Raw genomic sequence first — 24,011 nt, 5'->3', positions numbered from 1 at the left:
TCTGAGGAAATTCCCTTAAGGTGTAGAGATGTTGCTTTCATGAAAATGGGACAGACAAATGGATGGACAACCCAACAACTTAATGCCTCCAACCACGGCTGTCACCGCTGTGGAGGCATAAAAATGCCTTAACAGCTGCAAACACACACATCGGCCTGCTCCAAAAGTCTGGGGGTCGTTGAGAGCATAGAAGAAGTCAACCCTCCATGTACAGTATATCTATCCCATGAGGGTAGAGAGAGAAAAAGAAACCTGCAGGGGGTTATAACTCTGCCACAAAATGTAAACAGACCGACTGCTGACAGCAGAAGAAGAAGAAGGCTTGGCAGGATGGATGGAGGGAGACACAAACATCTGCTCTCCTAAAAACAAACACAGGCCTTGAGGCTTTGAAGCAATTGGCGGCTAGTCAGTGATAGAGTAGAGGAGGGGTGAAATCAGGCGTCGCTAATCATCTCAATTTGAAGAAGTCACTAGCTGGATATAATCCCAGCACGAGGGTGAAAAGATAAATCGAAGGCTCAGTAATGCAGTAAGATGTAATACTGCGATTGTTGCCACTGCAGCACTTCTCTGCTGACATTATTTCAGCCGTGCTGCCTTCATGTTATATGGAAAAGAGAAAATAGGGAATTCTGTTCTGTACATTTTGCTTCACCACATCATAAAAAAAGCGAATAATGACTAGGTTGTGGTCAGGAACAAACAGCTGTAAACTGCTGAAGCCTTCAAACAAGTGTGACGCACTGTTATTGCAGCATGACGTGAGCATTAGCATTTGTAGCAGTTTATAGCTCCCAACGCTCAGGCTCCAGCGTACTGACAGCATCACCTCCTCCTCCTCCCCCTTCAATCCCCAATCACAGACACAAATAGCTCCCTAAAATTTCAAGCTCATTGGCAACAACAGTGATGACAGCATTGGGCAATAGGAGCAGCTGTGAGCGACAGCACCATGGTGACCAGAGCTTATTGGGCCCACTTATTTCAGAATGAGATGACCAAAAAAGCAGCATGAAATAGGGGTGCATCATAATCACATTGTTCACAGGTGTCAATTTAAAGCAGCATTAAAGGATTTTTGACCAACTGGGGGCATCAGAACAAGTAAATACAACATTGACATACTATCTTCTCATAAATTGAAAGTGCTAGCAAGCAGTTGCCTGTTTACACATCCAACAGACACATTAGCATTCACTTAGATTCACGTTTCTGGCCACCTAATGAATGCACATACACTATTTATTCTCCCTTAAAGGGATACTTTGCATATTTTCGACCAGCTTTGTACCATAACAATATGTATAGTTTGTGTAAATGAACTGTAGTAAACCTGCTTCCATCTCAACAGCACCCAGATCTCCCTGCTCATCTCTCACCCATTGTTTGCTGGCTTTAAGGCTGTTGCTCAGACTACAGATTGTACTTCCGCACCTTTGTATGCCTGCCACCATTGACAAAAAAAGTATAAAAGCTGATCAAGACGCAGATCAAGCTAGGCAGTGCTGATCAAATACAAACTAAGATTCTGTTACTGCATTGCCTATTTCTCACCTAAAATGTCTCCAGAAACATATTTTAGTGCACTGTTTAGCTGTAATACAAGAATTTGTGAACCAGAAGCTGGTATCATACGGTTTCCTGTATTGTAAAATTGGAGGCTGAAAAAACTGAGATCAGCGTAAACAGTGCTGATCAAATGTGATGCAAGATTACGTTACCACGTTAGCTATTTCTCACCAAAACATTTTCAGAAACATATTTTAGCTAACTTTTCAGCTGTTATTCGAGTGTGTTAGCCGGCTGCCATATTGTTTCCTGTGTCAAAACGGACAAGCATATTTATGTCTTCTGCTAGCGGGAGCGGTTATTGGGCCAGTGTGGCACAGTGCATTCTGTAGTTGTAGGTTTTCTACATCTTAAGCAAAAGCAAATGCCACAGCCGTTTATCTCTGTTTTCCCTGGTGATATAGCACCAATTTAAAAAGTATGTGCATCTTTCTACTGCATACACAGCTTAGTTTCATGAAGAAACTAGTTTTCCAGCAGTGAAATGCATCTCTAAGCTCAGCTTTGCTCTCCTCGAACTTCTAAGAATAATATCTGGCTCTTCAGTGGTTACATGCTCCACTTTATTCTCTGGCTAGCAGCTAACTTTATCATTGGCGCTGGATGAGCAGTGTACAGTAGGTTCATCACAGCTCTTTTGCTGAAAATAGCTGCCTGCAGTGACTGGAAATGAGCTTGATAAGAACAGTGAGAGTGAACCAAACCAGTAAAGTTATGGGCCAAAGAAAATCTTGCAAAGGAATGAAACAAAATATATCATGAATGAAGACAAGATAAAGAGGAATGAACCTCCCCTGCTCTGTCAAAAATAGACTACTTTCCCTTCAGCAAAAAAGAAAACATAAAATTCATGTTGTTAAATACCCTGCATTATCATGGTATCACCTCTAGCTTCACAAACGGAAAAGTTGCAGATGGATAATGGATGGTAATGTACATGACAGAATCATACAAAGTCGTGAAAACATAAGAGCATTGAGAAAAGTCAGCTAATCCCTGTTACTACTTCCTCGCTAAGTCGTCAGTCCTCTCCGAGTACCAAAGGAGTCCTTGCCTGCCCCTAAAGTCGGACTGAGCCACATGATGAGTCATCCCTAAACCCAAACACTTTCGGAACTGTACAGACACACATCGCTGGCGGTTTAATGCGAAGCAGGACGGAAAGTGACAGCTATCTTCCATTCAGTCAAACTTGGACGGACATTTAACACGAGGAGAGGCCGATGACCTCTTGATGCGAATCCAACATCTGTAAATCAGCCGTCACACAGTCCACATGACTGCGCGACACACTCACATACACAAATGCAGATGTGCACTTGCTGTCAACCCTGAAGCTATTAGTGCTAACAACTCTGTCACCAGGCATCTGCCCAAGCTCAGTTGCCAGTTAATATGGAGAGTGTGATATAAACAGGACATTTAAGCAGTTTCCCTTGGAGTTTAGGAGTGGGGAGGTTTAAATTAGAGTGCGAGCTGAATTCTACACAGATCACTAGTCCCACATGTCTCCTCCCCTTACATGGCGGCGTCCTCCACCCTCCGTAAGCTCATTCATTCCCCTAAAAGGATGCTGCATTTTTCCTCTTGGCTTTGGATATTAGTAGAGTCAAGCCTTTTCAAAATAATTCTCCCAAGCTAAAAAAAAAGGGATGTTGAAAAATGAGAGTGGGGGAAAAACTGGCAGAGATTTTCACAGGTCCTCCAGATGCAGCGTATTACCATCTGCCTACGGAATGTCAGTTATTTCCAGAGCGTCTTTAATAGCTTTCCTAATATGACACACAGCAGCTCCCGGGCCAGAGGGAGTGATGCAGAGGCTTGGAAGAGCTACTCTGATCACCTGCCTGAAAATGACACCCGAGAGGCTGAGCAGAAAGCAGAAAAACTTTTACACTCCTCAGGTACTCATTCAAGCAAACAGCTCTGGGGTCAAAACTCCCAGTGGCCAGTTAAGGAGTCATTATATACTCTGTGTGTGTCTCTAGGAGACGACTACAGGGGGTCCTTCAGATAAACAGACACCTCCATGCTTACCCAGCATGAGCCACGAATTCTGGGTAACATGATTCTTTACAAAACTAAAATGGCGATGCACCCAAGGTGATATTTATTGGCGTAGACTTTGATGTCTGGTGGGAAACTGCAGCTTATACTCTGAGAAGCTGTTGTTACCTTTAGGTGGGAAGTAGGATTTGCTCTCAGCTTTGTGGGGCCAGTCTACCACCAGGTGCCCATAGCGACGGAAACTGTTGGTAATTTCATCTGTAAAAATAAAGAAAACAGAAGAAAAACAGACTTGAATGTTGTTTTCATGACATGATCAGACATCATTCATGGTTGTTCATGTAATATGCATATGAAGGACTCTACGCAGAGCAACACTCAGTGCTGAGACAGGCACAGTTTCTATTTTTTGCTGTGTTCCTGCTGCAGTCGTAGCCACTGCATTAAACAGGAACACAGGCCGGGCACATCCCGTCTGCACTGGGCTGTGGAAACTCATGAATTTTTCAACCAGTTAAGTATTGTGCATCATGTGCTTGTTCAACAGTGTAGATACATATCAGAGTAAACATTTCATATTAACGTCAAACTCTTTGGAATGCCCCAGAGATTGTGGAAACAATTACATCATACATTATATCCATCACCGGTAGTAGTTAAACTAAAGCATTGCAAGTGACTTAAAAATCTAGTTTTTGAGAGTTAAGTGTTAGCTATATGGACATTTTTCTGAGGCATGTTTAGGCTGAAGTTTCTGAGATTTGGCTCTGTTCTAGACAACAAATGACTCACTGGTGTAAGTTTTAAATTGTACAGCAAACAGGGATAAATTCAGGGTATTTAATAGAAGCTTACAGTGGCTAAATTGTGGGTAAACGTAGTACCACCAATAAGTACTGCCAACATTCCCCTTAAAGAATACGTCTACTTTTTGGAAATACACATATTTGCTTTTTTGAGTTCGATGAAATGGTCAATACCACTCTCATGTCTGCACAATAATCGAATCCTCAGTAGTGAGGGAATGACCCGCCCTGGCATTTCTGTGATTGGCTAGTACTTGTTGCTTTCGTTGGTTAGATTGGTTAAGTTTAGGCAAGAGAAATGGGTTTGGTTAGGGTTAGGGTAAGAATGTCAGGGTAAGCCAATAAGAGGCAGAGTAAGGCGAGCCACTCCTTGGCTATCCTAGGATTCGGAAATTTGCACACAGTAAATGTGAGCCACCAGGTGGCTAGCTTAGCATAGCACAAAGACTGGAAACATGGGGAAACAGCTCACCTGGCTCTGTCCAAAGGTAACAAAAATATGTCGTTTGTTTAGTCCAAACAACTATAAAAACAGAATGCTCTGGCATTACGTAAGTTATATGCCAGACTGTGTCTTAGGGGTAGTTTGTAGTCTTTGTGCTAAACTAAGCTAACCAGCTGCTGGAAGTGCTTCATAGCTTCATTTTTTATGCACACACGAGAGTAGTTCAATCTCCTCATTTAAAGTCCAGATGAAACAGCTTTTCAAGAGTATCAAGCCTCAGTATCGTGACTTATTTCTGAGTTGCTCAGTGGCACATGGAGCCAAAAAAGTTTGACTTCCCAGGTGTGAAATTACCCAGATCTTTCGCATCAGTGGCCCATGGAGGGGGTGCACTAGAGACGTTGCCGGCGGAGCTAGTAACTTTCGGATTAGCTGCCTGCTAACTTGAATGGGGATAAAATGATTTAATCATGTGGCATCTCTAGACTTTTAAAATGTTATCAGACCAAATAAATCAAATCCTGTTAGTGAAATGAGTCATTTCACAGGGATCGCGATGCTGAAAAATAGGTTATCTACTGATTTATAGATGTTTCTTTCCCAATGTAAGTGTGTAGGAAAAAAGTCTTCTTGGGCTCAATGGTATCATGTGACAGGTCCAGAAGTTGTAGTTGCACGGTCTGGCCACCATGTCAAATTAACATCAAAGTCTGGCACATTTCCTGGGGGCCTGGCTATAACATTAGGAGGAACTTTGTTTGATCATTGAAAAGTGGGTGTGTCATAACAAATATGTTCACCAATGAGATAGCAGTATCCGTCAGGGAGAGAGAGATGAAGCCTATATCATATGCTCTAAGGAGTTGCTGAAGCACTCAACTGTAAAATGACTTGTGCGTAAACCTGTCACAGATACTTTCCTAAACGTTAATCAATTCTAGCCACCAGGCCCGTTACCACGATATTTTGGGGGAACAGAGCAAAGTTTAAGGTGGCAAACATCTATTTATTTATTTATTGGCATTTTTTATTTTTGTGATCTAAAAGGGTTAAAAAGGCATTTTTCATTTCATCTCGACTTTACCGCTTGGCAAGAAATTGAATGAGTGTATTTCCTAAAATGTTGAACTATTCCTTTAACTTTGATAGCCTGTCAAAAGTTTGTTCTTTGGTTAGAGGTTATTGGTGTAAAAGCCTTAAATTGTACAGCAAACCCAGACTTTTCATCACAGTTTTGCAGTGTCTTCATAGTGTGATAAATTAATATCCTCAACAAGGGGTGTCAAGGTGCCCTTAAGTGAGGCTCAAGCACTTCAGTGTTACTTTTAGTGGCAAACAGCCAAAGACAAAGACGGCACTGAGAGGCTTCCAGGTGTGAGTGCTCTATACATTAAGTATCAGTATAAATCTGCAGCAGGGAGGAGCTGAAAAAAGAAACTCTAAGTGATGACTTTTCTTGTGGTGCATAACTGAAAAACAGTCCTTTACCTTCATCTATGTCAGGGGGGAGGCCTCCGACAAAGACCTTCCTGGAGTAGCGCTCCATCCTCTCTCCGTTCTGACAGCGGGTAGGCGAGTTCAGCCCCGGGGTCAAGGAGGGGTCACCGTGACCGTCGTCGAGGAAACCATCTTCGAAGGGAAAAAGACAGGAACGACCTGGGAGGAGAGGAAGAGAGAAGGACACCAGGAAGAGAGGCAAGGATAACAGGGGAGGACAGAGAGGTACAAGAGTGTGAAGTAAAAAGGGAAGGAGAGTGTGAGAGATGAATTAATGAATTATTAACATCTGGAAACCATTACTGTAGCAGAATCAGTTGGGATAGTGAAATTATCCACATCATTTTGCTTAAACTCTGAAAAATAAAGTGAAATGATCATTTGTTTTCTTCAACCTCTGAACACATCCACATATTTCTGACGCTTATTTGATAAGGATCATATTTTCATTTAGTGAGGTGACTTTGAGGCTACAATGTCAATTGGAAATCCAAATTGGGGAATTGTTTTTCCCCACAGGTAAAATTTGTTTAGAACATTCAGGGGTTTTTTTTTCAAAGGACCCTGTGAAAAAATACACCATATGACCAAAAGTATGTGGACCACCATTAATCAATGATTGTATATGAAGATGGACGACATGTTTCCACTGCCATCTTGCATTGATTATGTAATTTGGAACGTACAATGATTCTCAGGTTCCAAGTCTTGTGGAAAGATGTGTGTAATGTCTGGGTGTCCACATACTTTTGGCTATGGTGTATATCAAATTTTAATTATGATATCATAATGTCATCTTGGGAACCTCGTAGTGACTCCCGCTCCTAAGCCTCATTAAAATACCAGGCTTCCAGACCTGTAAGCAACATGCTGAACTGCAGCACTTAATGAGAACAGAGAGACTGTTGATCAGTCAGTAATGAGCCTGGTTACGGTATTCTCTCTCTGTCGGACACATCATGCCCGCGGAAGTCTTTAACTATGGTTCCCACTACGAGGCTTCCACTGTTGCATTGTCTGAGCAATATTTAAGTGAATTTTCTGATTGTAGTGTTTCTTGTTCAAATGTAATTATGTACATTGTATGCAGCGGTGCCACATTTGTCTCTCTTTCTTTAGCAGGGTTTGATTGTTTAATAAATGTAGTAAAGAATCACATTTTTACACAGTAAGGAATACTGCACTTTCTGTCTCCTTCTACAGCTACAACACATAACCGCAGCCCAATCGTGCAGTGACCTTACAAATGTCACACAGCAGCTTTCCTCCTTGCTGAAGAAAGACAGAATTAGTCAAAAAAGCACATCAAATCAGAGATGAGCCACGTTGGCAGCACCCATCTTTGCCATTCAGATGATGAATCACTTCTGAGTCAGCGTACTCCTTCATGAAGCCCAACAGATGCATTTTGGAAGCACTCCAACCAAACATGCTGGAACATTTGAAAAGGTTTAGCGTTGGATTTGGTGGCAGCATCACCCTGCCGTTGCCTGGAGAAATGAGATGAGTCCATCCCTGCTGTACCAAATACTGCGAATAGACCATATGCTTTTTTCTGTTTGTTTGTTTTTAGAACTGTTGTTACTTTTCTCTCACATTTGGGTGTATTTGCAACACAACACACCTAATTTGCACAATAGTTCATATTATACACATTACAGGTAGAACACTGACTCAGAATAGAGAGAAAAGAAAATGAACTGATTTTTTTTTCCTCTCACCATCAAGCAAAACAAAATTCATATAGACAGATTTGGTGGACCCTTGCCCAATGTTGATTAAATGCACAACATGGAAAACGGTGTCAAAATTAATATGATTTCATTCAATCACAGCACAGATGAAAAGCAGATAGTGACACCACACTAAGACCCCCCTCAGCCTCGGAGAGAGACACGGCCGGCATGGTAAGCAGAACCCCAGAGAAAATGCCACACGTTACCTCTTCTGCGGCCATAGCTCCGGGCTGCTTGTCAGCACAGTGGGGGGAGGAGAGACACAAGGAGAGACAGAGGGTTGGGGCAGGAACAAGGGCAGGAAAGAGATACAGAGACATGGGTTTTGTGGAAATAAACCAAAACCAGGAACATCTCTAAGGCAACAGAGGAACCACAGATGGCCACACCTAAGCCTCGGCAATGGGAGGAGGGCGATTATCACAGCCTGGCACCAGCCCACAGTAAACCTGCTGCACCTGCCTTGGCAACAAACGCATGCAGATGCTGGAAGTGGGGTGGGGAGAGGGAGCGCATAGGTGAAGTTTAGCCACGGAAATGGCTGAGATATTTAGCAGCATAATGCAACGGCCCATAGCCGGAGATCATAATCTCACTTTAATGAACCTACAATGGCTCGCGTTCGTGATAATCTTCTGTGAATATTCACCAATGAGGCCATAAAGCAGAGTGCTTGCAGGACTGAAGGTAGAGCAGGTTAGTCATTATCATGGCCTTGGTGACATATTAAAAGTTGTCAGGTATGGCAGGCCAGATGCGAGTGGAAACTTCCCACAGGATAAGGAGAGGGTACGGAGGTGGCTGGCAGCCTCAGGGCTCCGTGAAGTGAGGATGACATGCAGAGAGGAGGTGGGCAGTTGAGAACAGGCTATGATGTCAGGGCTGAATGGATAAAAATCTATGGCAAGGCGAAGGTACAGCATTGTGATCATGTTTATCAGCTGGTCACATGTGACAGTTCTCCACATGATCTCGCTCTTATCTTTTAATGCTCCTTTCACTGCAGTGACTCAGATGAAATCTAAAGAAACTGTGCAAAGCTTATTTGCTTTTTCCTGAGCTTTCAACCATATTCCATGATCTCCTTCCCATATACAGCCAACTGTTATCATCTCACCATTTTGCTTAAACTCTGAAAAATAAAGTGAAATGATCATTTGTTTTCTTCAACCTCTGAACACATCCACATATTTCTGACGCTTATTTGATAAGGATCATATTTTCATTTGGTGAGGTGACTTCGAGGCTACAATGTCAATTGGAAATCCAAATTGGGGAATTGTTTTTCCCCACAGGTAAAATTTGTTTAGAACTTTCAGGGGTTTTTTTTTCAAAGGACCCTGTGAAAAAATACACCATATGGCCAAAAGTATGTGGACCACCATTAATCAATGATTGTATATGAAGATGGACGACATGTTTCCACTGCCATCTTGCATTGATTATGTAATTTGGAGCCAGAGTCTACGCAGTAGCAATCGTGAAGTTGAGTTGCAGTTACTGATGAGCAGGAAGCCCATACGCCTGTCCAGCCCGATCACGTGCAGCACCATTGATCGCGAGCACACTGAATGATACACAGAGCTGTCAATCATGATGTCACACCCCTTTTTTATAGCGTCACATAACTAATTAAAACTAAACTTTTCAGAAAAATTAACACTTGAGCACACATCAGCTTAATAAGAATTACTTAAAATGACAGAAACAATCTAATTTATTTGACTTTCACTTTGATTATTTTTGTTTGGCCCATTTCCCCTCCTCCCCACCTAAGGTCCAAGAAAACTGTCATTGCTGTCATTAGACTGATATAGTCATTGCATGGCCAGCACCCACATTGTGTAATGTGCCTATCTGTGCAGCCATAGACATGTAGGTCTTGAACTGAGGTGTGGTCAGGCGCTTTGTGCTATATGAATAAACTTGATTTGATTTGATTGTTGGTGTATAGCTATTTTGAAGCAGCAGAAAGCAATCGTGCCACTGACCAACAAAAACCTGATCTAAAGTTGATGGCACAGTATTTTCCTGCTATATAAAAGGCGCACTATTCAGATAGTAAGATGTGCCTCCATTGAGAGCCGCTGTGTGCATTTGTGCACGAGGAGCAGCGTAACTTCACTGATTATTTCAGGAGCAAAAAGTTTATTTCTGTTTCCTCTGTCAAATTTATGACTTTAGTTTTGTTGCTTAAATGTATGATGATATCTGTTGTAATGACATCCTTGCTTTTTCTGCATTACTCAGAAACACCGCTTGCTTCTCCAACTTGCCGAATCCACCATGTAAACAGCCTGGTGTGCCTGGTGCAGGTGCTCCTGGCTCTTGATTGGTTGAATTCATGATACGCCCAAAACACACCTGAGTAATTAAGGGATTAAATGCAACCTCTTTGCCCCTTGAGTCTTACGTTGTGGTTGGACACCCCCTAAATGGATCCATAACATCTAAAAAAAAAAAAAAAAAAAAGCAATGAATAGACCTTGAGTTCAGATTTTTTCTCAAAAGGAGATACTTTTTTCCCAGTTAGTCAAGGTTTACTTAATAGCCTTTTCCCACTTAATGCAACCACCTGTTAGCACATGACTACATTTCCACTTTTAGGTTGCGCGATGACATCTGTGCTATCTCCATGACAACTCCATCTACTAGGAAAGACCAGGATATTTACTTGAAAGCTCTGGAAAAAGCTAGTAATTGTACACTGGAGTGGCGACGTTAATTCCAGTTCATCAAAGTCCACTTAGCAGCTTTTTCCAAATGCATTTTACGGTCTTCTCCCCATAAACAACCACCTGTTATCAAGTGGCGAGAATTTCCATAGATCACGAGTTGGCGGCTGAATTATCTCCATGACACCTCAGCAAATGTACCGTGAGATGGATTCAAAAGCTCTAATTCACCTTGAGTTATTCCACTTCTTTCAAGATCAAAAATGAACTTTCACGCTACATACTACATCTTGTTTAAGGATTGCATTTCCCTAATCTCTGAAATCTTCCCACAAACAAGTTTAATGTCAATCTGCTGTGCTACGAATGCAAACCACACAGGAGGCGAAATGTGGCTTAAGACGGAACAAATTCAAACAAACAGCAGGAAGGGTAACAGTGCTAAAGAGATCCTCCTGCTCCTCTTAACCCATCAGTCACAAAGCAGACTTGTCGCCTCAAAAACCAATATGGGCCTTTGCATTGTGAGAGCCCCTTTGTGTGACTTGCCCCTCTGGCTTCTCTCTGAAAATATATTGTCTCTGAGCCTCTTCTCCTTTGCTATGTTTTCATTAAAAACGATCTGACTCTCCAATCCAAAGAAAACCTGGGCAGCCTCTCTGCAGCTTTGCCCTCTCGCCATCTAGCCTTGGCAGAAACAAAGTCACCTAGCAACCAGGACGACATGAAGAAAACGTTATGTGGGAAACCAGCAGATGCCCCAGTGAGGGAGAATGTGACTGATGAGGGAGAGGAGGAAAGGGAAAAATGAGGGTTAAGAATAAGTACTAACTTCAAACTGTGTGGTGTTTGGAAGAGAGAGAGAAAATGTTTGAAAGGAAGGGTGGGTGATTCCTCTGGGCATGATGAGTTTGAGGTCTCCTGCTCTGCTTGGCTTCAAAGCCTCAGACATTTCTACTAAGCTGTCAAGTGAACAACACCAATAAATCTGAAAAAAGGACCTAGGCATACTACTCTCCATCCTTTCTTCTTCACTTCAAGTGCTAACACCATCCGGAGAAAGTAGAGCCCTTACAGGTTCTCACAGCGTGAAGCCTCAAAGCTAATGGGACGAAATGAAGGAGAAACACTGAGTAAAACACTTTTAAGTTGAAACCAAAGCTTTCCTGTCTACACACATCACAAGCTACAGTGGAGAGAGCCAATTCTGACAGACTTGGAAGATCTGGGCAGATCTGTGCTTGCCTGAGTGTAATCCCATGACACAACAGTTTAACATCAATCTGGGACATGTTCTCCGAGGATATGAGTGATGAAAAGAACAAAATGAGGAAGAAGCACCAGTGTTGTCAAGATGTGATGCTAGAAACTGCTTCACCAAGAAAGTTTATTTTATGTTACATATCTTCTGCCTTTACCCGTTTTCATACCCTGTAGGCCAGCTGAACATGACCAGAGAGGAAACTAGGGCTTCGCTGATTTGGTTTGATCATCACTCGGTCCAGACATTCTTGATATTTTGCTGAGGTTTGGAAAAAAAAAAAAAAAGGAAAACATGATTCCCCCTAAAAGGACTAGAGAACATGGCCAAACTAGAATTACCGCCTTTGGTTGTATCCCTCCGCCAAACAGTCAAGTTGAGGTTGCAGTTTACATCCGTGTCTGTCATGTAGCCATGACAACAGACAATGCTTTAAATATGAATGTTGCTGCAAAGACGCTACATATTCTAAAAAATGGATGCTTCACACACATCTACAGCCCGGCAGCACAGATGATGATGACAGTTTCAAGATGATCATCCAAGATTAGTGTCACCGGTGCAGTATCTCACCAAATGTCTCCCTGAGTAGTTGAATAATGGACAGTCAACATGTCAGTGAAGCTGACCTTTTGGATCTAAAATGTCATCACTTTCATTTTATCCTATTAGACATTTATGAGAAATCTGTCATGATTAGCAACAAATTCTTCAGTTTGTGAGGTCACAATGACCTTCACCTTTGACCACCAATTTCTCTCATTGAAGAGAATTCAACCAAATGGACATTTTTGCCAAATTTAAAGAAATTCCCTAACAGCTTTCTTGAGGTATCAAGTTCACAAGAATGAGATGGACACAAGATCACAATGACTTTGACCTTTGACTACCAAAAGTTCATCCTTGAATCCAAGTAGATGTTTGTGCCAAATCTCAGGAAATTCTCTCAAGCAGTTCTTAAGATATCATGTTCACAAGAATGAACAGATGGACGTGCAGAGGTATGGACGAATGACAGACACATGAAAACATAATGCCTATGGCCACACCTGTCGCCGGCGTGGAGGCATAAAAAGAAATTACGTCTCTGATCCCATCCAAAGACAAATAAAGAGCACTTGGAAGAGCCTGAGCCTGGAGAACTTTCTGGCATCCGTGTAGGAGCATATGATATAAAGACCTGATTTCTCTCTCTGGCTCATCTCCTGTCACTGTTGGTCATCTGCTGGCTGGTGGGACACTGGGGGAATCTAGTCTTACATGCTGGGGTATTTTTGGAAGTGCTATTCACAGGTCAACTGTGCTTAGAGGTCTGTCCTAGGTTTACGGTGTCAGGGAATCCAGGCCTTAGCAAAGGGTAGGCAGGTGTGCCCAGTGCACACACACATGGGCCACTGTGGGTAGGGGGTATATGTGGTTCATGGGAACACTACTAAAATACTTCCCATTCTTAATGCTGCAACACTTTCATCAGCAAAACCGAGACAATTCTGACGAATTCCAGATGGGGAAGAAGATGGCAAACACTACAATGAAATATGACTTACTGTTCAATGGCATTATGTGGTCTGCTCCAGGATGATGGAAGTTGAGGCCCATGCGTCCTGTTGAAAATAAAAAAAAGAAAAGATTTTACAAAAGAGGGAAAACCTGGAAATCACTGATAAAAGCCACCCTGTTGACAGACATTATATTTAATCTTCCACTCTACTGTTGGCGATGGGAAAATGCCAGCCGGGATGAAATGTTTAACATGAAATGAATCAACTACAAATTTACTCAACGTGATACAATGGCACAAAGGACAACCACAGACAAGAGATGTAAAAAAACGAAGTGGAAATGTGCATTCCTTTGTTGTCACATATCTCATATGCATGCACACACACACACACACACACACACACACAACAAAGGCAGCTATAAGGCTAGGAATCCAACAGAGCGTGCGCTCTGCTATGGTGACAATGTGTGCTTGTTACATGGGCCCATCTGTCAGGGCTTTTGTGGGCAGAGGTGTGGTGTGGGACATCTAAATGCAAGTCTTTCTGGTTATCTCTGTCTCCATCATCCTATTCGTACAGGTGACAACATAAGCCGAGGCAGAATTAGCCTACTTGGTTTACAACAAAACATTGCAGTCCCACTGTCAACATTTGCTGTGGCAGCCGCATAGGCACACCCTTTATCCCTAACCACTTAAAATTAGGGCCCTGTGTCAAAATCCGCCTACACCAATATTTTACTCAACACACAGCAAGCAAGCAGTCTACCTGGAGTCATTTAGATAGAAGGTGAAGCAACATTTTTACTGATACACATCGATATTTGACAAATACCCTTTGGCTTCATTGAAACAGCCTTTGTGAGCCTGCAACGTTAATACTGGAGTGGTGGTAAGGGGTTAAGATCGAGAGGGGGCATCTGCAATGGATATCTTGCTTTACTGCCAGTGCATGTTTCCCCATATGTAACATGGACTTTGAGAGACCGACAGGCTGCGTGTTGCAAACTGCTATGGCGCAAACAAGATGACATGTCAAAAGTTTCCAAATTTGGACGCAGAAGACAGATAGCGGGGACAGCAAGGGGGCCTCTTCCTGGCTTGCAAACAAGAGCGGAACTAGCAGTTAGACCTGGTTGAAAACCAGAGAGGCAGGGTGGGAGGGAGGACAAGGGGGCGGCCACCCTGCGGCTCGACAGATGTGGATTTCCACACTTCTCTCAGCCAGTCAGAATCCAGGCAACAAGTAGGGCTCGGGGGCAAATAGAGTGCGGCAAGCCTATACATTTACACACGTTTGTTTGAACATGTGGATATGTGTCATGGCTGTCACATGCTCTTTGCTCATTTCAACTTATTATCATAAGGAAATGAAGTTTTTGTTGGCAAAGACTAGCTGTACCCAAAAGGAGGCATATCCAGTGTTGTGTCCTGACACTGAGGGGTTTTTTTTTTTTTTAACTCTCTGTCATGTGTATTGGTAAATGTGTGGGTGGTTATTTGTTAAGGCCCAGACACACCAAACTGACATCAATAAATAGAGGAGACAAAGGCTGTCTGTTACATCATCTCACATTACCTGTGTCTCAACCAAAAAGTTGTACTTGAACACACCACAAAGACTACAGCCAACAGCCAACTAGCACGTCCGTTCTGCACATGCATGATAGGAAATAACTCTCCATACCAGCATGCTGTGGTAGTCTGTATTCATCATGAGAAATCAGAAGACCAACAGAACGGATTCAATACTAGATAGCCGGTTAGCACATTAACAACACAACCCGTTGTTGGAAGAACTGTGCACCAGCCAAAAATATCAAAAACAATTCTAAACTGTTTCTGGTAAAAAGGTAAAAATAATTATACCTAATTTAACACATTGGTTACGATTTCATGTCCTCTTGACTTCAGTCCTTTGTTCCCTTTCCTTACTTCGTTTTCTCTTCTGATCCACTGAGCTAAACTGCAGATCAGAGTGATTTCAGTCACTGACGGGCTCTGCTGCAAATTCAACACACATTAAAAGCCTCTGACAAGGGCCAACAAGGACCAGCAAGGGCCAATGAGGGCCGACAAAGGTCGAATAGTGCCAACAACAGTTGACACATCACAAAAACTAGGCTGGAAGACGCTCACCGACGGCCTGACATTGACCAGCGGCCGACAGTTGGCTTGGTGTGTCAGGGTCTTGAGACAGAATCCCTTACAGCTCCAGAGCAGGCTGTGCACCTTGACCTAGTACCACTGCATTTGGTTAAATAAAAAATAATAGGATGAATAAAATGCTGCATTATTGGTTCGCTCCATTGAACACATTCCACAATCAAAACCATGACTTTGCGGGTAGGAGGACAAATGTCACAACAAACACTGTGGTCTGCGCTTGCCTTTCGGTCAACGTAAGTCATTTTGGGAGACAGAGGGGGACAGTTGCCCTCCTGAAGCCTTAAAAATAGCTCTGGGCATGTGCCATCTGCTTCCCCCAGGAGTTATGTGGCAGGACCTAAGGGGGCCTCTGAGTTGCTGCTGCTGCTCTTCTGGTGACATTTCCTCACCGAGAGCCTGAGCTATTCTCAACTGCCCCACGATGGTTGCACAGCAGCGCGGCCACACGGGAGACACGCCATCCACTTCCTTATGCAGGGATCCGACAGTACCTCTCTTTCAGCTGCCTGACAATCTGCAGACTGGACGGTGACCTCACCATGACCGCTTGGGTAGAAATGGGATAGAGAGTAAGGGATGGAATAACTGGACATAGCCAGCGGCCATCAATTTGGGATCTGCTGCCCTGATGGGGACTCTCCAAAGTTATCATTGTAGAAGAATATGAAACCTCTGAAAGGTTTAAACAAAGCAGTTAGGTTAAAAGACCACAAGATACCAGGCCAAATGAGGTTAAAAGCACATCAGCTGTTTAACTTTATGGGCTGTAAAGGAATGTAACAACTGAGACATGTCAGCTGATGCTGAAACTGTGAAGAGGTAGGTTAAACTAGAAATACCACCTCGTGGTTGTATGCCTCCGCAAACCAGCCAAGCCGCAGTTATCTGTCCAGACTCTACTATCTGTAGCCATGATAGTAGACAATGCTTCACATATGGATGTTGCTGCAAAGAAAACGTGGATGCTTCACATTTTCAAACGAGCAGCACAGAAGATCTATACAATTGGAACAGTTTCAAGATGGACACCCAAGACTGGTGTCACCTATTCAGTATCCGTCCAAATGTCTCCTTTTCTGTTACTTATGATGTTGCACAACGGCCAGAAAACATGTTGTCACAGTGAAGTTGACTTTTGACCTTTTGTATACAATGTCATAACTTTGTCATTTTATCCTATCAGACATTTGTCTGAAATTGCATCATGAAATGTGTATGAATTCTGACTACTGACCACCATCAACAGAGAGAAGTCATCACTGATAAGTTCGTTCAGTCCAAGTGGACGTTTGGACCAAATTTGAAGAAATTCCCTGAATACTTCAATGCTTTATGCCTCCGGCCACGGCTGTCACTAGCACTGAGACATGAAAATATTACATTGCTGCTTTCTGGTTTCCTTTTTTTGAAGAGAATGGCCGACTGCCTCACAGCACCATCTTCAATTTTTAAAAACCTAGTGAACCACTGAGTCACTGCAACTGATCAACAACCACATCTATCATTGTGTTGGACACAGCATGTCTATGGTGGACACAGGCTTTAAGAAATCAGTGAAAGAAAACAGGGCTGGGACCTTTGTTCTACATCGACTGACTAACGGAAACTACTGAGGGCCACATGAGTGCTGTGCCTCAAGTTCCTAAGCGGTTAAATTTTCACTAGATTCCATGTGGCTGATCACCACTGACTGTGTCCCACCTGGAGCTCTTCTCAACTGCTGTGGTCACGTTTTCGTTCCCTCTGTTCCACATTACAGCACATTTAAGCCCCCCAATAACACCTCTAGGAGAAAGCTCCAGCCGAAGTTATGAGGGGAGAGTGGGAGTGCCAACAGTAAGGTGTGGAAATGTTAGAACTGATGAAAAAAAAAAACACACAAAAAAAAAAACACCTCAGCAGCAGGGTGCCCCAGAGCGGCACTTCTTGCTGACTACTGCCAAAGAAACCTTCAATTACCAACACTACACTGGCACAAAAAGATGACAATACCCACTGAGGGGCATTTTTATGTTTTGCACACAATTGACGGATGACTGAAAAGACTGTCTGGGATGGATGTTTCTGTGAAAGCATGGTGAGAGAGTTATTTTGTGTGTTTCTGTTTGTCACAATGGCCTACATTTCCCCTTTCATACCAGCATGAACTCAGCCCAACAACCCTCCACAAGACTATTTCAACACGGCCAAAGTTCCCTAAGCTATCAAGCCACAACACATAAAACTATATCAAATTATGTGCACTTTTAAACGGTTGGGGAATGTTTCTAGAAGCAAATCCCCAAATATGCCAACCACCCACTGCTACTTTGTTTCATAAAAGTAAGTAGCAAAATCGTAAAACTATTAAATGCCTTTCATATAATAATAGAGGATTTCCAGAATCCAGTTAAGCCTGATACACAACTTGGCAGTGATAATAATGCTTTCAATAGTATTTCATGGCTTGTGAGATCTGGACAAACCATGATTTTAATAGACAAAACAAGCCCAGACTTGTTTTGTTGCCTGGGCTGGATTAGGTCAGTCATGCTTGCAGGAGTCATGAATTTTCCACCAAAACAAAACATAGCGCTCTGACAGTGTAGTTTATTGGAAGCAAGGTGCAATTTAACCTTTAACACAGCCAACAAACACATCATCTTATCTCTGTACAATCATTACTGGCTGTTTAAAGTACAGGGGCATCCCTCTGACACTGAGATCATTGCAGGTGTCATTAAAAACAAAGGTTTAACAGTTGAGAGGTTATGTCAAACGTCAGTCCAACCAAGTGTTTTATTGACCTTTCATCTCAGGTTGCGCTAAGGTGACCCCTCTATGAACCTAGAAAAAGACAAAAGATCACAGATATCTTGTCTTACAAACAAACAAACATGAATTTTGAACTATTATTGAACTTACTGAACTATTTAGGACAGAGGAAGGTGAAGTAAACTTAAACCTCCCCGGAGACTTTTCCACCACAACTTCATCTAACGTAGAGACAAAAAGAACATTGTGTGGGCTCTAACTTTGCAAAGGTTTATAGAAAAGTTAAATGGAGACACCCACTCCTTCCTATCGTCTCAGCAACTTGCTTAATCACACAGTTACTCATCTGACCTGTACTGCACTCGCTATTCTTGTGTTCCTCCTGATAAAAGCTCCTGTGAGTCAACTCTTATCCGATGCTCGTGACAACAAGTGCACAAAGTCAACCAGTTTGCTCTTCTCCGGCTACTGACTTCAATTATACCTGGCACCTTCTAACTATAACATAATACCTCATACAGGCCGTTAACACATGATGATGACATCAGCAAGGCTAAACATTTGGTGACACCCAAACACATCATAGCCAGTAAAATCAATGGGAAACTGCTTATGAAAAGCTAAACTGGTTAGCATTAGCACAAATGCCAGTTGTTGTTCTTCATTCAAAAAGTTGCTCCAGAGACACATTTAGAAACATTTTTATCAACTTTAAGCAATTTTTCAAATACATTTCCAAACATTTGTGGGTATTTTATCAACTTAAAAATTAAAGCAGTTTGACATTTTGGGCAAAACACTTATTTGCTTTCTTTCTGAGAGTTAAGATGAGAACATTGATACCATTGTCATGTCTGTAAGCTAAATATGAAGTAACAGCCAGCAGCCAGTTAGCTTAGATTAGCATTAGCGCCTGGCAAAGTAATAGTCCAGCAACTAACTATGGTGGCCTACAAGGGCAAACTCCATTAGGAGAAACAAACTCCAGCTTTGGAAAATATGCCAATTCAAAAATACATATAAAAAACAAAACAAACTCAACAATGGAAATTTAAAATTAAAATCAAATTTTTTTTTTTTAATCTTAAACATTTCCAAAGACATCTGTTGCGCTGACTGGATATGCCATGTTTTGGGCGTTTGTTTGTTTCTGACTTTTTATCTTTTCTGTATTTGCAGCATGTTTGCCGTTTATGTATTTGTTTTGGTTTTTTATTTGTGACAGATTTCCACTGTTACACCCTATTTGTTTTGGATTTTCATGTGTTTTTGAATTGGCATAGTTTCTGGGCTGCAGCGCATTTCTCCTCATTAAAAGGTTTTGGGTCGCATTGGCCCTTGCTGGCCACCATACATTTCAACCGTCGAAACAAATCTTCTCAAATTTACACTTTTTGCTCTTATTAAACAAATAAGATATAGCATATTAATTTGTGAGCTTTAGAGGAATTGGTAGGCAGATTTTTCTTTACTTTCGGACCTAGCCAAGCCAGCTGTTTTCCCCTTCTCCCAGTCTTAATGCAAGTCTGAACAGCTGCTGACAGTATTTTTATTTTTTATTTATTGCACAGACATCAGAGTGGTACTGATCTCATCAAACTTTTCACAAGAAAGGGAATAAGCACATTTCCCAATATGTATAACTATTCATTTAATTAATTAATTAAAAAAGTAAGAAATAATCACAAGTTGCAGCTCTGCTTTGGGGCTTAAATTTGCATTAGGGTTGATGGAGTTCAATCTCCTAAAAGCTGCACTTACACACTAAGACACAATGCAAATTGGAACTGATGCATGAGTAAGCTCATGTGAGTCAGACCAGCTGAGGCAATGTGTGCTTTTAAAGAGAGGCTTCGTGGGTGGGGTGGGATCCACACACAGCTCTCATAAGGACCTAAGGGACTTATTAACACTTTTGAGTGGCACCACTGGGGTTGTGTGTGTGAGGGGAGTGGCTACCTCTTACAGACACAGTATCATGTCTGCTGAGACAATGATGGATGAAAGAGTGTGTGACGTGAGACTGCTTTGCATGGAATGCCACAGTTGATTTACACGTCAGAAACAATTTGGATGTGTGCATCCTGTGAGTGTGTGTGTGAGACGATATCGCCGGCTTGCTGGCAGCAGTGGTGGTGGCTGTTGTCAAACTGGTAGTGTTTTTCCAGGCCAAGGGGAGAATCTCTGGTGTGTGTGTTTGTGTGTGTGGGGGTGCCTAGCTCTCCACACGTGAGCTCAGCTGACCCAATTCAGGAACTACATGCAGACCAGTGTGTGTGTTGCTACAGAAAGGGCCCGTTTGTTCAGACGTCCCTGCGGCCCCTCACCCAGGAGTAAAGAGCTTTTACAAAGTTTGAGAGGATTGCAAGAATAAAGTGTCTCTCTCACACACAACACACACACACCCTTTGAAGCTGACTCTTCTCCAAACAAGTGCTAAGAAAAAACTGGTTGAATCAAGATGGCCTTGCCCTCCTCCCTGTCTTGACAGAGACGGAGAGAAAGAGGGGTGTGGGTGGGGTCACCTCACACTCTCTCACCCCACCAATTCATATTTACATCACAGTGCAAGTGCTTCTCCTTTAGAAAAACACAAACGCACTCATAAAACACTCAAGGAAAAACAACTATTCTAGTCACAATGAGAAGTATGCGAGAAATGTCTGTGATGGGATGGACGTGGGTGGGACCCGTTCAGTTGGGAATGTAAAACTGAGCCTACTGGGTTAATTAGTTTTGACTGGTGGATCTCAGATGGTGGGCAGCACCCTCAAAGAGAGATGCCACACTTACTACGATGTTAGCTGGCTTAGGAAACAACTTAGGATACTAGAATATGTTTCCTGTTGTAATTGTCTAGTCTTGCCTAAATAGGTTTCAATTATTGACCTATGTGTGAAATTTTAAAGGGACACCCCGAAATAAAAAACACATATTCTGCCTTTTACCTTACGTTACAGCTCAGCCGAGGAGGATGCCATTATGTTTACATCTCGCACTGTCATGAGAACAAACCTCTCGTCGATGTAGATGCACACTTCATTCTGCGCAGCGATTCAGTTGGCAGAAAGAAAACTGGTCCTACGTGAAACTGCTCACAACAAGGTCTGTGGATTATCTCGAATAACTGGGTCATGATTTCTGGAATGAGACACTGCTGTTGAGTTTTTCGAATATACATATTTTTGGCGCTGAGCCAAGTGGCATCTGGTTCAATAATATCCAAGTGAAAACAGACTTTAACGCTGATATTTCCAACACTCTGTAACTAACACTTAAATTATCTAGACTGATAAACAGCACTACAGGTAAGAGGAAAAATATGCATTTTTGATTTGGGGGTGAACTGTCCCTTTAATTTAACACCCAACAACCAAAGACAGGTTAAAGTCATGGGATGAATTTCAAGTGCTTTTGGGAAACAAAATCCTGGTCGGTCTGTGAGATTTTCTCTGCATACCGGCAACTTCACAGCCACAGCTCTACATGCTTAGTCATCTTTGCTGCAGTGTGAAGGTGCACTGGCATAAAAACAACACCTGAACCTAACCTGGTTGCAGACATCCAGAATCCCCACCCACATTTCTGATTTGTTTAACAACTCAGACAGGTCTAGCGGAGGGAAGGGAGGGACTTGGAGTGTCACTTAGGCCTGACTATTTAGGGTAAAACAAAACAAAACACCCCCACTTCCCAACAGGTTCAGCCAACATGACCACAATGTCTGAATGAATCATATGAAATGAAATGGCGATTCAGCTGGCTTAACAGGTTTACCTGAACCAAGCCAGTGCCTTAAAAACCTGACCAGTCCCTATAGATGCTGACAAATTCAAGACCCAAAGTTACATTTTTGATATCAGTTCTTCAGTTACTAATATTCAGCTTGTCAACACATTTGCTAAACTGTCTCTTTCACGGTTCCCACTGGACATTAGATTGCTACACACATGCACACATGAACGTAGAGAGTTGGTAAAGTCACAGAGACAAACAGAAGACTTTCTTAACTAACTACTTCTGAAAATGACCAAACCCAACGTGACCCAAAATCTTTACACACCAAAATGACCCAGACCTGTCGGGGTCAGATAGCAAAACTCTTCCTTATCTCAGTGACCTCTAGATTCAAAGAAGCCCCAGCTGCTTTGCTGTCTGCAGCAGATTACACAGCAGACCGGGCTCTCAGACAGTGAGTAGGTATGCCAGCAGGGCGGAACTGCTCTGTGGTTGGCACTGCAGCTTACTGCAGCCCCACGCTGTCTACATGATGGCGAGAGGGGTAAACAAGCAAAGAGAGATGCAGGAATGCACACCCATGTCCATGTGCCACCCTTCAAGTCCTTCCTCACATCTCCTCTGTCTCTGCTGTGCTCTGATAAACAATCACAAGGGAAGCCCTGCAGGACATTACCACACCTTTCCAGTGAAGTTAGGCCGAGCCAGGATGACCACTTTGCTGTAACAATGCTACTCTCAGCACGAGATTGGGAAAACAGACTCCACGCATGAGAAAGTGACATGCTCTGCTCATTATATACCCCTCCCACCAATCTTTCCATTGTAAAGATGGGAGGATGGAGGAGTATAAAAACCCTACACCCAACCTGACAGGGCCCCATCTGTGAGACTGGATCCAAAGTTTTTACAATAGACACGTGACCTGTGCTATGAAAATATTGACTTAGAAGGCCTGATGTACATTGGTTGCCTTAAAAGGGCGTGAAGAGAGATCGCCTAACAATGTTTTCATGATTTCAGAAATTCTCTGTACTTCCCAAGAGATAAAACAGGCTGATGTTGATTCATTTTAGTGTTAGTGTTTAGTGTGCATTTGACCATGAAAAACTGCGTCTGTGTATCAGTGTTGCTTGGAAACACTGATTTGATCTTCAGGCTGTGACTCAGTCATGTCTACGCCCACAATCGCACACAAAATTAAAGTCTACGTAGGATTTATGAATTCTGCTTTTTGCCACAAATACCACAAATATACTCAATCATTCAACATGTATGCTCACAACACATTCAGTCCACAAAAATGCAAGTCATGTGGCATTATCGCTTGATCCATCAAATCCAATCAGCAGGAAGCTAACAGGCAAAGAAGAGAAAAGGGCAAAAGAAATTTGCAAGAAAGACCACCTGTGTGCACACTGCTGCACATCTGGTCCATCACCACACACATATACACACACAAACAAAAATTATGTGAGATTTTGCAGGTAAGGCTCATAATGTTAATTACTTAATTTCAAACAGAACATGGTGATCTGTACTGAATTGGTTAAGAGATTGGCAAATAGAGCAAAAGAAAAAACAAATGTTCCCAGAGATGATATATGCCCATGAAGCAAAAAAGAAAAACAATAAACAACCCAAATACTGTAAGCATGGACGTATGAATATTCCTAACCTGCAAAATGATTCCTCCATATAATATCAGCGATAGTCATTGGTGGGCCACCGGCAGGGTGTGGTTTACCTTTGTCATGGTCAGTCCTTATCATATCCATTAAGGAAGTCTCCAAAGAGTGCAAGCTAAAAGCATCAAAGGGCCGATTCCGGTCCTGCAACACAGCAAA

At 42.5% G+C, this 24,011-nt stretch overlaps 1 protein-coding gene across 12 annotated transcripts in view; it reads right to left on the bottom strand.

The window, feature by feature from the left end:
• cpeb3 (cytoplasmic polyadenylation element binding protein 3) overlaps positions 1 to 24,011 on the bottom strand; it is a 53,834-nt gene that overhangs the window by 16,880 nt on the left and 12,943 nt on the right. For 5 of the 12 annotated variants that reach the window (XM_078176277.1, XM_078176280.1, XM_078176278.1 and 2 more), the window contains 5 exons: positions 23,843 to 23,996; positions 13,547 to 13,603; positions 8,270 to 8,296; positions 6,319 to 6,486; positions 3,748 to 3,837 (listed from right to left, as the gene is read on the bottom strand). In XM_078176277.1, coding sequence (XP_078032403.1) covers positions 3,748 to 3,837; positions 6,319 to 6,486; positions 8,270 to 8,296; positions 13,547 to 13,603; positions 23,843 to 23,996 — 496 coding nt within the window. The remainder of the gene's footprint in view (positions 1 to 3,747; positions 3,838 to 6,318; positions 6,487 to 8,269; positions 8,297 to 13,546; positions 13,604 to 23,842; positions 23,997 to 24,011) is intronic. The other 7 variants (XM_078176282.1, XM_078176281.1, XM_078176283.1 and 4 more) reach the window with 5 other exon arrangements.

This window comes from Epinephelus lanceolatus, chromosome 17 (genome assembly GCF_041903045.1).
Source record: "Epinephelus lanceolatus isolate andai-2023 chromosome 17, ASM4190304v1, whole genome shotgun sequence".
Lineage (NCBI taxonomy): Eukaryota > Metazoa > Chordata > Actinopteri > Perciformes > Serranidae > Epinephelus > Epinephelus lanceolatus.
The sequence above is the reverse complement of the archived record's forward strand: the minus strand, read 5'-3'. Positions and strand labels throughout refer to the sequence as shown.